Source organism: Carcharhinus amblyrhynchos, chromosome 7 (assembly GCF_965287045.1).
Source record: "Carcharhinus amblyrhynchos chromosome 7, sCarAmb.v2.hapA, whole genome shotgun sequence".
NCBI classification, from domain to species: Eukaryota; Metazoa; Chordata; class Chondrichthyes; order Carcharhiniformes; family Carcharhinidae; genus Carcharhinus; species Carcharhinus amblyrhynchos.
This window is the reverse complement of record NC_137330.1, coordinates 39,708,024-39,721,973: the sequence shown is the minus strand read 5'-3', so window position 1 is coordinate 39,721,973 and position 13,950 is coordinate 39,708,024. Positions and strand designations below refer to the sequence as shown.

The window sequence follows — 13,950 nt, the reverse complement described above, 5'->3', positions numbered from 1 at the left end:
GAGTGTATGTTCTCCTGTACTAATTTGGAGCTTATTTGTGTCACACTGAATAATTCAGAAAAGGCACAACTACATGGTGTTTGTGCTGTAAGAAAGAACGTTAACAAAAGCAAAGCAAAATGTGTATTTATTTTCATCTTACCAAATACAAACAAAAAGTCTGTGGATAAAATGCCCAAACCACACGGGCAGTTCTGATATTGGAAGTTAATTTAAAATATTTCCGTCTTTTAATATTTCTTTAGAATCAACTGAATTGTATATTCTGCATTTTTTAAAAAATCTGATGACACTTGATAAATTAATAAATAAAATTAGGAATAAGAAAATCATCTTGTAGCTGGTTTTTACACTAGGCTACTCTACACAAATATCATAGATCACGGCATACATGTCAACCATTGAAGCTTCCGCAAGTCCTTTCACAAACTGGAGCTGATTTATAAACTGAGTATAAAATGTAAACTGCCAGTGTGGGTGTTCACCATTTTAAAATGTGAAAACAAAACACTGGTAGTTCATAATAAATTTATGTGGTGTGGTTTATTGAATGAATTAATTTTATAAAGATACTTCTAACCATAATAAAAGCATTTTAAAACTAATCAAATTTGTTGCCCCCAGCATCCAATGCAAAGAGTTCATCAAATTCGTTCTGAGTCACTTTGGCTGTAGCATCATAGTAAGGATTCCACTCTTAAGCAGATGTGGCACTTTCAGTTTTGAATACTTCCCTCCACAACAAATCATCTTTACCTTCATCCATTGAATTGGATATTCTGCATTTTTTGTATAATTTGATGACACTTGGTGCATTAGTTTCAAAAAAAAAAGCATTTAATGTTGAAACCATACAAAACATCAAGCGTAGCAGCATGCATATTTCCATTATTTGCAAAGGTTTCCTTTTCTGTCAACCAACCCCCTATTTCATTCAATGTGAATAGCCTTATGAGGCACAGATCTAAAAGTTAAATTCAGGATGTTCGAGCCCCTGGTACAACTGAAATTTGAGTGCCTCTTGATCTCATCCATTATATGATGTCTGAACATGTCCTACACCAATCAGCTATGTTTTGGTAAACTGCTGAGGCAGCTATTCCATTCATTATCAATTTATAACTTCACTCCACCCTCATCTATCCAACCACTCAAACCATTTTATTCCACAGTTCAGTTGCTAGGCATTTTGAAATTCATGGGCTCACGTGGCATGGGTACTGGTGTGTTTACTGCAGCCTGATGATGCATCACTGGAAACTAATCATTTTTCAGTTGAGGACTTTGGTAGCCTCTGCGCCATCATGGTCCTATGTTGCAACATCTACCCTGTTTTTGTTTCATAAAATGGCCACACCAACTAGCTGTTGCTCTGAAATCTTTGCTAGATTCACGGTTTGATTTGGGTCCACTTAACTGCGCATATATGCATTGCATTTCTGGTCACATCTAAACATTCAGATGATTTTCAAAGACCCATTCCCGTAAATGTTTCTCAAGATCAGGCCAGTGGCTGGTTGCGGTTCTCCTGGCGCGTTTTGTCTTGGACATCTTCAGGACAAATTCCTCCTTCTTCCATTCTTCCACCAATTGTTTACTAACACTGAATTTGCTTGTTGCAGCATGATTATTTGATAAGTTAGCAAATTTTAGCTTAAAGCCAGCTTCATGTTTCATTTAGTTGGAAGACTCACTTCTCTTTGTTGTTCATTCACGGTCTGCTCTTGTGTCTTAAACACTAATGCACCTCCAACGCAGTCCATATTACCTGCTTGATTCCTTCTGCCCAATAATAAGGTATCAGTAAGTAAATCAGGAGTTTTTTCAGTAAAACATAGAGGCTGATGGGGGCGGCACAGTGGTTAGCACTGCTGCTTCATAGCTCCAGGGACCTGGGTTCGATTCCTGGCTCAGGTCACTGTCTGTGTGGAGTTTGCACATTCTCCTCATGCCTGCGTGGGTTTCCTTCGAGTGCTCAGGTCTCCTCCCACAGTCCAAAGATGTGTGGGTTAGGTTCATTGGCCAAGCTAAAATTGCCCCAATGTCCGGAGATGCATAGGTTAGCAGGATTAGTGGGTAAAATATGTGGGGAAATGGGGATAGGGCCTGGGTGGGATTGTGGTCAGTGCAGACTTGATAGGCTGAAGGGCCTCTTTCTGCACTTTAGGGTTCTGTGGTTCTGATGAGTAATACGAGTATAGCATGTCATGGGTAAAAAGTGGATTCAACTTGTACACTGAGTACATGCAAGAACGTGATTTTTGGGGCTGGAGAAATTGGGTCACCTTATACGCTGGGTCATCATATACATTGGGATCATTTACTGTTGGACAAATCACAATTACATTGTGCCATTTCAGTGACTGATAATTAAAGGCTATTGAGTATGTCACCTTGCCTGCATGATTTGAGATTCAATTACTTTTATAAATATATAAATATATAATATATTTTTATAAATATATAAAAAGGAAGAGGCTGGCTAGGGTGAACGTTGGTCCCTTAGAGGATGAGAAGGGGGACTTAGAGGTAGGGGATGGGGATATGGCAGAGGTCTTGAATAACTTTTTTGTTTCGGTCTTCACGGAGGAGGACGTGAATAATTTGCCGGATGTTAGAGATGGAAAGGTGGTAGGACTGGAGGGTGTCGATGACATTACTGTTACTAGAGAGGTGGTGCTCGACAGACTGGAGGGGCTGATTGTGGACAAGTCCCCAGGACCGGATGGAATGCATCCAAGGGTCCTGAAAGAAATGGCAGAGGTGATAGTGGATGCCTTGGTGGTTATTTTCCAGACGTCGCTGGATTCCGGGGAAGTGCCGGAAGATTGGAAAACGGCTAATGTTACGCCGTTGTTGAAGAAGGGTGCCAGGCAAAAGGCGGGGAATTATAGGCCTGTTAGTTTAACGTCTGTTGTAGGTAAAATGTTAGAATCCGTCATCAAGGAGGAAATAGCGAGGCATCTTGAGGGGAACTGCTTGATAGAGCAGACGCAGGACGGTTTCGTTAAAGGGAAGTCGTGTCTGACAAATTTACTGGAGTTCTATGAGGATGTGTCTAGGGCGGTGGATAGAGGAGAGCCGGTGGATGTGGTCTTTCTTGATTTTCAGAAGGCGTTTGACAAGGTACCTCACAAGAGGTTATTGCAGAAGGTCAGGGGGCATGGAGTTGGGGGTAGGGTGTTAGCGTGGATAGAGGACTGGTTGTCAAATAGGAGGCAGAGAGTGGGGGTCAATGGGTGCTATTCGGATTGGCGGTTGGTGACTAGTGGAGTGCCCCAGGGGTCGGTGCTGGGGCCTCAGCTATTTACCATTTATATAGATGATCTGGAGGAGGGAACCGAGTGTAGGGTGTCGAAATTTGCTGATGACACCAAAATTGGTGGAAAGGCAAATTGTGCGGAGGGTGTGGAGAGTCTACAGAAGGATCTAGATAGGCTGGGCGATTGGGCCAGGAAATGGCAAATGGAATTTAATGTTGGCAAGTGCGAGGTGGTCCACTTTGGTAGGAATAATGGTAGGAAGGATTATTACTTACGTGGAGAAAAACTGCAGCAGGCGACGGTGCAGAGGGACCTCGGGGTTCTTGTGCATGAGTCGCAAAAACCCAGCTTGCAGGTGCAGCAGGTGGTCAGGAAGGCGAATGGGATGCTGGCCTTCATAGCGAGGGGGATTGAATATAAAAGTAGGGAGGTCTTGCTGCGGCTGTATAGGGCATTGGTGAGGCCACAGCTGGAGTACCGTGTGCAGTTTTGGGCGCCGTACTTACGCAAGGATATTTTAGCCTTGGAGGGAGTGCAGAGGAGGTTTATAGGAGAGGCTGAATAGATTAGGCTTGTACTCGTTAGAGTTTAGAAGAATGAGGGGAGATCTCATTGAGACGTATAAGATGATGAATGGGATGGATAGGATAGAGGTGGAGAGACTCTTCCCGCTCAGAAAGGATAGTAGGACTAGGGGGCATAGCCTCAAGATAAAGGGGGGGGCAGTTTAGAACAGAGTTGAGGAGGAATTTCTTCACTCAAAGGGTGGTGAATCTCTGGAATTTTCTGCCCGTTGAAGTGGTGGAGGCTGCCTCGCTAAATATTTTTAAGACGCGGGTTGATGGGTTTTTGATGAGAGAGGGGATTAAGGGTTATGGGGAGAGGGCGGGAATGTGGAACTGAGCCACGACAGATCAGCCATGATCTTATTGAATGGCAGGGCAGGCTCGAAGGGCTAGTTGGCCGACTCCTGCTCCTATTTCTTATGTTCTTATGTTCTTACTGTCTCGACATTCCTTACTTTGTTACTAGATGCTGCTTACAACTCATCACAGACTGCTCCCCTGTCATTCAAGAAGAGCTGGATCTCATTAATGCTCTCTGTCTACTCGAGGATTTCAACATGAAGATCTTGCCCATGCAAGGTATAAGAGCTTTCTTTTGCATAATTGATACTGTGCCCAAAACAAATGTTGCACATAAAAGAACATGAGGCAAAATAGTAGAGACAAAGTAGAAGCAGTGGGAGGAGACACTAGGCAAGAGGTGAGGGGGAATGGAAACAGTTGAACAAACCCACTGGATGGATTTATATGGCTTAACCCTTGATAATATTTGGCCAATGATGTGGAAAAGACAAAGTTTGGGGTAGGAGGAAGGCAGAGCAAGAAGGCAAATTGGCCATCTCATAGATCGCTGGCCCTTCCTCAGCACGATGGAGAAAAGAACCTACAGCTTTGACATGCTATGGGAGGCAAGTATATTTTTTAATTATAAGTCGGTGTAGTTGTAAACTGTTATCTGTTTAAGCAGCATTTACAGGAAGTGTGCAACTTATAGATCTAAAACTTTTTTTAAAATTGACCTTAAATTCCTCAAAACATTACTTCCTGCTGTCACATTTTGTCAGTCTTTTTCAATATAAACTTCAGTGCCTTTATATGCACTGCAATTGCATCCTCTTGCCAGTGGTAGCTCTTTCTGCATCTCCCAGAAATTACACCACAGAAATATGCTATATGGCCCAACTAATCTGTGCCAGCACTTATGTATCCTCCCAGCTACTTCATCTAACCTTATCTGCATATTTTTAAAATTACTTTTGCCCTCAGATGCTTATATAGCTTTGCCTTAAAAGCTGGTTGCCTCTGTCTCATGATAGGTAGCTACATATTCTAAGCACTCTATAAAGACGTTTTTCCTGAATTGGAAAATTCAGGAAATTCATTTGATTGGAAATGAAGTTTACGTTATCTTACATTATTAAGTTATATTTCAATTAGGGGGCATGCCAGGAGCAACACCAGACATACCTAAAATGGAGATGTCAACCTGGTGAAGCTACAATACAAGATTATTTGGCCGTCAGGCTGCATAAGCAGCAAGCAATAGACAGAACTAAGCAGTTCCACAACTAATGGGTCAGGTCTAAGCTCTGCATTTCTGCCGCATCCAGCTGTGAATGGTGGTGGACAATTAAACAACTCACTGGAGGAGGAGGCTCCACAAATATCCTAATCCTCAATAATGGGGCAGCCAGCACATCAGTGCAGTAAATAAGTCTGAAACATTTGCAACAATCTCCAGCCAGAACTGTTGAGTGGGCTCCATTTTTGCTTCCTCCAGAGGTCCCCGATATCATGGATGCCAGTTTGCAGCTAATTTAGTTCACTGCATGTGTTGCCAAGAAATGGGTGAAGGCACTAACACTGCAAAGGGGATGTACCCTGACAATATTCTAACCATAGTACTAAAGACTTGTGCTGCAGAACTTGCTGTACAGCTAGCCAAGCTGTTCCAGCACAGTTACAACATCTACCCCCAACGTAGAAAATTGCCCAGGTATGTCCTGCACACAAGAAATAGGACAAAGCCAATCACCACATCAGTCTACTCTCAATCATCAACAAAGCAACAGAAGGGGCCATCAGCATGACTATCGAGCAATAATTGTTCAGCAATAATCTGCTCATTGAAGCTCAGTTTGGGTTCCACAAGGGCCACTCAGCTCCTGATCTCATTACAGCCTTTTTCAAACATGGACAAAAGTGCTGAACTTCAAAGGTGAGAGTGACTGTCCTTCATATCAAGGAAGCATTTGACTGAATGTGGTATCATGAAGCCTAGCAAAACAAGCATCAATGCGAATTGGGGAGACGTGGGGGAACTTTTTGGATTCATAACTGCGCAAAGGAATATGGTTGTGGTTGTTAGAAGTCAGTCATCTCAGCTCCAGAACATTGTGGGAGTTCCTCAGGGTGATGTCCTAGGCCCAACCATCTTCAGCCGCTTCATCAATGACATTACTTCCATCAGAAGTTCAGAGAGGGGCATGTTTGGTGATGATTGCATTCACAACTACTCAGGTACTGAAGCAGTGCATGTACAAATGCAGTAAGATCTGGACAATAGCCAGGCTTGGACTGACATGTAACATTCATGCCACACAGGTGCCAGGCAATGACCATCTGCAACAAAAGAGAATCTAACCATAACCCATTGACTTTCATAATTGAATCCCCCACTAACAACATCCTGGGCAGTACCATTGACCAGAAACTGAAATGGACTAGCAAGATAAATACTGTGACTACAAGAGCAGGTCAAAGGCTAGGAATACTGCAGCGAATCAGTCACCCATCCACAAGGCCCATGTTAGGAGTGTAATGGAATATTCGGAACTTCCCTGGATGAGTGCTGCTCCAACAACATCGCAAAGCTTGATACTATCCAGGGCAAGGCAGTCCACTTGATTGGCACTTCATCCACAAACCCATTCCTACCGTTCACTACCAACGCTTAATGAAAGCAGTTTTATCATCTACAAGATGCACTGCAGGAACTCACCAAGGCTTCTTAAACAGCACTTTCCAAATTCCCAAATGCTTCCACCTAAAAGGAAAGGGCAGCAGATAAATGGGAACACCTCCCCCTAGAAGTTTCCCCCAAGTCAGTCACCATCCTGACTTGGAAATATATCGCAGTTCATTCACTGTCACCAAATCCTGGAACATTCTGATTAACAGCACTGTTGATGTACCTATACCACAGGGTCTACAGTGGCTCAGGAAAGCTGCTCACCACGATCTTCAAGGATAATTAGGGATGAGAAAAAAATGCTAACCCAGCCAGCAATGCCCACATCCCATGAATAAATGAAAGGAAAAAATATTTTCTATTTTGTCTCCAGTTTTGGACTTCACAAATATTAATATATTCTCTATGCACATCCTATCAAATTTCTCCATTATTTTTAAAGACCTTTAATAGCTCAACCTCAGCCTTTTTACTAGATAAAAACACCTAGCTTATTCAATCACTCCTGGTAATCTATGTGTTCTGATGAAATTAATATTTTTTGTAGTTTCTCCAGTGTCTCTACATCCTTTTTTATTGTAAGGAAACCAGAACTGCCCAGTGTACTCTAATTTTGGTCAACCATGGTTTGACACAAGCTTTGCATAACATTCCTGCTTTTCAATTTTGTTTATCTAGAAATGTACCCCGGGATTTAGTTTGGAATTTTTATTGCCTTGTTAACTTGTTTTGCTACTTTTAATGATTTGTGAATGTGTACCCCCAGGTCCCTTTGTTGTATTCCATTAATAATGTTATTTTCTTTCCTAAAATGCTGTAAGTTTTGCTATTTAGCTGCAGCCAATATAAAACCATAGTTTTACAATGAAATAAGGATCGAAGTATGAATATAAAATAGATTCTGAATCATGTCTGCCTGCCCTAGTCCAATTATCCCCCACCTTCTTCCCCACTTCACCTGATGACTGCATTTAATCTTGTTTTCAGTGTCATGTGACATTGACTAGTATGTTGAAATATGCTCAACATTGTGTTTACCAATTTATTTATGTTCAAATTTACCATGGTTAATAAATAATGCACTACAACTGCGTTCTACACTTCAAACATGGAACTAAACTTGGCCTATTATGTACTCATTTCTATTCAATGAAGTCCTTTAGGATCCAAAAATGCAATTTAAAACTTGGATTAAATTTCCAAATGAGATGCAGTACTCCACAAACATATATCCAATGAATGCCAATACAGTAATTGTGTTGATTTATGCAGTTTATATCCAAAGGGTACAAAGTGTTGAATAAACTTTTTTTCTTCCTTCATTGTTGCTGTGAACTGATTCATAGTATAATAAAATAACAGTGGGATTACCTTCAGGTACATTGCATTTTAAATCAAATCAATATGTTGTACTGCATCCCGCAAGCAGTTCCATCAAAACACAGTAATTCAAACTATAGACATTAACACAAGAGGGATAAACAAAAGAGTGAAACATAATTTTGCTTAAAGCATCTGACTAATAGGAGAGTTCCATGAAGCAGTGAAGATCACAACACCTCTTTCTTTGTTTTGAATGTGTGCAGTATCTGAATGTAAAATATTTTAACAGCCTCTTGAACTGTTTCCAGAATTTGGAATATCTGAAGAAAATATCTAAAAATATTTCTGAGAAAGTTAACAACGCCTAAACCTCTTGGCAAGGTTCTTCATCCGTATCTGCCAGTATTCTAATCAATACAAGGTTTAAAGAGAAAGAAAGGAAAAGTTGATACTGGTCTGTAACAAATGCTCTGGCATTGACTTTATCATTGTGTAAATACAAAGTGAAACCTCAGTCACTCTACAATTAAGACTTGGGTAATCACAATGGACAGAAGATGCTAAGTTTGCAGCATGTAGAAATAATAGATAATTTGTAATCTATGTTGCATTGATATCAAGATTCATCCATTGAATTGCTTGGCAATAGAGGAATGCATAAAATAAATTTAGAAATACTTAGTTGCATGGATTCCATGTTGAAAGTGTGAAACAGATTTGTCGTGCATGGTTTAACTTCAGTTTTATTGTTAACTGTCTAATTTTGGATTTTTCACGTTATATAGTGAGAGGAATAGGGACTTCCATGCATTTATTATTACTTCATGAGAGTTTAATGTCAATATATTTTGAAATAATTCCCTTTTACTTTCAGTTTCCACTCCTGTTTGGTTCGGGAAATGTGCTGCTTTAATTCATAAAGCTGTAGTTCCTTTACCAAAGTGTTTCATATTGCAGTGATTGATTTTACTTGAGAAATGATTAGAAATTTTAAGTAAAAACTTGCATGTACTTTGCAAATGTTGTACATGTCTTTGTCAGCATAATTAACCAGCTGTTAAAAAACAGTGCCCAGACCAATTAATGAGTGTTCAGTGTAATCTTTCATACAATTTTTGCGAAAAGACATTGTTGCAAGATAATTAGAAATACGACAACCAGCTTGGATATGGAAGCAACTTAAGGTTTGATGATGAATTGATTCAGAGATTTTAGGTTTATCAAAACTGTTCATCCATTAAGTAGTTTATGCTTTTCCTTGCCTGCAAAATTTAAATTTGGAACAGAAAAAAAGTCCAAATGTGATATACTAACAGTTTAAGAAACTGAGTCATTCTTCAATTCTGTTGTCCCTACTTAATAGACGTTGAACATTGTGATGAATGATTGAACAGAACTATGGTTATGATCAACAAAAAAAAAAGCAGTTTTGCTAATGAAACTGTTGTACTCATTCTTCTCAGTTAACCTAATTTCTAAATTATCGGTCTGGAAATGGCATATCCTTCCATTATAATCATTGATGTGTATTAATGCAATTTGTGATACTTCTGCTGTCAAGTTTATTATCCCCTCTTAAGAATTATTGGACCAAATTCATGTCCTTTTGGGCACTCAATCTGTGTTGGTATTGATGATTCAAACTTTGATTTGTTTTGTTAATGCAGATTTTGTTCTCTCCTATTCCTCATTTTATCTGCATTCAGCTGCATCCTGCTGCATTCTACATTTGTTAGCTTTGTTCAGCTCCACATCCTCAGTATTCACACCTGCAGTAGTTGAATCTTTCCATCTTAGTGTCCTCCATGTCCCTTCAATTGTTCAGTGAAGATCTTGCTTCAGCTTTTCAAAAAATAGTTGCTTCGTGGCTTTGCACATATAAAAAAAAAGCTGCTCCTTCTTGACTTTGATGAAGTTCTACATAATGCAGCACATTCATTAGCAAAATGAAACCCTGTAGATTAAATGGGCAGAGGCTGCACGGATACATAATTGGTTAAGGCGTAGAGAGGAGTTGTGAATGGTTATTTTTTGGACTGAAAGGAAGTGTGCAGTGTTGTTCCCCAAGAGTTGATGTTGTGCTTTTCATGTATACTAATGGTTTGGACTTTGGTGTGGAGTGTAATTTCAAAATTTGCAGATGACACGAAACTCAGAAGTGTGACAATGAAGAGACTAATAACAGATTTCAAGAGGATGTTACAGATCGGTGAAATGGGCAGACACATGACAGATGAAATTTGGCGGAAGTGTGAAATGATTAATCTTGGTACAAAGAATGAGGACAGGCATTATAAACTGCGAAAAATGTAAAGGCCTGCAAGGAATGAAGGGATCTGGTAACGGATGAGCACAAGACTTTAGCGGAGAAAAATTGTGAAGGATAGTAAAAAGACATATGGGATCCTTGGCTTTATAAGTAAAGGCAGAGTTCATAAAAGCAAAGAAATTATGCCTCTATTTAGAAAATACTGATTAGCCACCAGCTAAATGTGTTAAATTCTAGGCACCATATCGTTGGAAGGATGTCGAAGCCGAAGAGAATTTGCAGTAGAGATTTACAAGAATGGTACCAGCAATGAAATGACTAAGAGATTCTCCCATTCCCGCTGCACTCAGGCTGGGAGACTCTAGCGGTATCTGATTTGCGTTGGGTGTCCGGGCCTCCATGCAACTCCCAGCCTATGTATTTTTGCATCGATGGTTCCACGCTGAAAATCAGCGAAACAGATATTATCATGTGTTAACAGACTTTAACATCTAATTAGCGGGTCTGCGACTAGAACCCCAACCCCCTCTAGCATCTCGCCTCTCTCTGGCATGACGTCTCACTGAGGTTTACAACCGCTGTTTAAAAGTCGGGGACCTGGCAGCAGTGGACAGGAGGTAAATATTATGGAGTTGCAGCCACTGGAATGCAGGGGAGGTAGGAGGCAGGGTCTGGAAAATTTCTGCTTGGTGTGGGGAAGCTCATGGAGAGTTGGATGTGCTGTCCCCAGGCCCAGGATATTCCATGTAGTCTCTACGAGGTGGGGCCTTTACTGTGTGCTAATCAGGCTGCTGTATGCTGTTCTGGCTGTAAGATTTGGTGAGGGACTGGACTGAGTGCTAGTATTTTAGAGAGAGGGTGAGGGGTAGAGGTGCACCATGTGCTGCTTGAGAGCTCATCAGTTCAGGCAGCTGGTGCTCCAAGCAGGGGTGCTTTGGTTGATATAGTCATTCATACTGCATGTACTCTGAATGGGAACCCATCTTGTGACAAAAAGGAGTCTGTGCTTGACCCTGGAATACATGCCTGGGAGGGAATGCTGTGGTTGCACTCATGGCAGTGGCTCAAGGGAGTGCAATGGTTGCACTCTCACACCAACCTGCATCTTCACCCTGCCTGCCATGTTAATGATGCCAATAGCAGGCAACCTAATCAGGTGAGGCATGGCTCCACGGATTGTGTTGTGTTGTCAGCACCAACAAGTGGGGGATACTGGTCCCAATGAGGGGGGAGTGGGTGTTTGCTGGAGTAGTTGCAAGCAAGACTTGTATCTATCAATCTCTCTCTATAACCCCCACTGTGCAGAATGGTCTAATTGACTGGAGCTGGCCATCATGGTAATAGCTGAGGAGGAGGGGGCGGCTCAAGAGGTGCAGGGCATAGGTAGGCCCCTCCAGGAACAGGCTGTGGCAGGCCCTCAGGAAGAAGGGCAGGGGGCTGCTGCTGAGAGCCATGAGGTGGGAGAGCAATTCCCGACAGGGTGGCCAGGACAAGGAGAATGTAGAGGCCTATTCTGTACCAGACCAGAACATCATTTGGGGGGCTGTCGGAGGTTATGTGCTGTTGCTGGCTCCACCGATCTCACGACATAGTCTGGCACCTGTGTGAGGTGCTCGCGAACCTGGCACACCTTGACCTGAGGGGAGGGGCAGCCACCCGCTCCCAGTTGAAGTTAAGGTGACGGCAGTCTATGCAACAGGGTCATTTTAGGCACCCAATGGTGACCTCTGTGGAATCTCTCAGGCTTCAGTCCACAGATGTGTTCGATAGGTCACAGATGTCTTGTGTGCCCTGGCAGGCCAATACATCCATTTTGATGTTGGATAGGGTCAGCAGGAGGCCCCAGCTGCAGGCTTTGCCACCATTGCCAGGATGCCCTATTTGCAGGGGGAGTGAATGTGACACACATTGCCCTGTGATCCCCTCAAGGGACAACCTTTCATTGATAGAGGGCAGGGCTGCAAGGGAGGCTCTGATTGCAGCGCGCTTCATGTAGCTGGTGATGTCCAGTGTGGGGCTGCTTCCAACTCCCTTACACCACACCCCTGGAGCCACAGCAGCTGCCGCCACCCCCACAGCCCCAAGCTGACCCCTCAACCCACATGACCCTTCCCCGACCCCACCCTCTCATCCCCCACCTGGGCTGGCGCTGGTAGCGAGCCTGTGGTGAAGGCTGGAGGATGATGATGACTTGCTGTTGTATACAGTGGGATCCTGCCCTTGGTGGTATTCATGTCTGACTCCTACCTATTCTCTGAATGCACATTGTCACCTGGGCCCATGTAGCAGTAAGGGTTTGGAACACAAACACGTGGGGCAATGGGTCGGGGGCTTGGCAGGGGCCATGATGGGAGATGGTGGAAAATAGTGCAGGTGGTCTATTACTTTTGACCTAGACACTGTTGGTTGTCCTTGAGGGATGATTTGACATTGTAAGCACAGCACATGTACAGATTTTAGAATGGGATGTGCACTCGCCCTTGGTGCTCGAACAAAGTCATTCATCTTATGGTACTGCTCTCCAGATCGAGGGGGTCAGTGTCCTGGCATTTACTGCAGATGCCACTGCCTCTTATATGGCACTTGCTATAAGATGCCTTAAGCAACGGCCCTGAATGAGGTACAGCAGCTGGCACCTCTCCTCCATTGTGTCCTGCAGGCGGGCCTGCTCACTCTCGGAAAATCTGGGAGTACTTTGAGCGCCATCTTCCTGGCGTGACTGCCTGTGTGTCCATCATTGTAGTTTATATATATACTGCTCTGGCTTGTCACGGGAGTCCAGGTGCAGTCAATTTAGGTCATCATGGGCCCATTAGTTAAATTTTATCATGAATAATGTTCAGGCAATCTGGTTTCAACAGAGGATGAGCCACCTCCAAAGCTGCTGTTTAGGTGAAGTCAACAAGGTGCTGTATCAGGGAGGGAGTGCAGTGCTCAACGAGGGGGAATGCTCGCAGACAGGGGATGTGCATTGCATACAGCGCTCTGTATGTGAAGGCTGGTGGAGGAGGGATGCGCAGGCTAGCGACGTCAAGGTCAGTGGGGGATGGGGAGGCCGGGAGGCCAACAGTGTCCATGTCAGTGGGAGTTGGGGAGGCCAGCAATGTTTGTACAGGTGAGTGGGGGGGGTGGTATGGGACCCCTCAGAGGGCTCATACGTTGAGGCAATGTGGGTAGAGCTCAGGAATAGGAAGGGTATAGTCACAATGTTGGGGGTTTACTATAGGCCTCCTAACAGTTTGCAGGAGATAAATGAACAAATATCTAGACAGACTTTTACACCTTGCCAAAATAACAGGGTTGTTGTGGTAGGTGATTTCAACTTCCCCTATATTGACTGGGACTCACTTAATGCTTGAGGCAGGGATGAGGCAAAGTTTGTAAGGAGCATTCAGGAGGGCATCTTGAAACCGTATGTAGATAGCCCAACTAGGGAAGGGGCCACACTGGACCTGTTATTACGGAATGAGCCCGGCCAGGTGGTCGCTGTTTCATTAGGGAAGCAGTTTGGTAACAGTGACCACAATTCAGTGAGCTTTAAGGTACTGATGGATAAAG

At 43.0% G+C, this 13,950-nt stretch overlaps 1 protein-coding gene across 1 annotated transcript in view; it reads left to right on the top strand.

The window, feature by feature from the left end:
- Window positions 1–13,950, top strand: part of nbas (NBAS subunit of NRZ tethering complex) — a 240,443-nt gene that overhangs the window by 109,740 nt on the left and 116,753 nt on the right. The window contains exon 31 of the mRNA XM_080192176.1: window positions 4,296–4,408. Within this exon, the coding sequence (XP_080048302.1) occupies window positions 4,296–4,408 (113 nt within the window). The remainder of the gene's footprint in view (window positions 1–4,295; window positions 4,409–13,950) is intronic.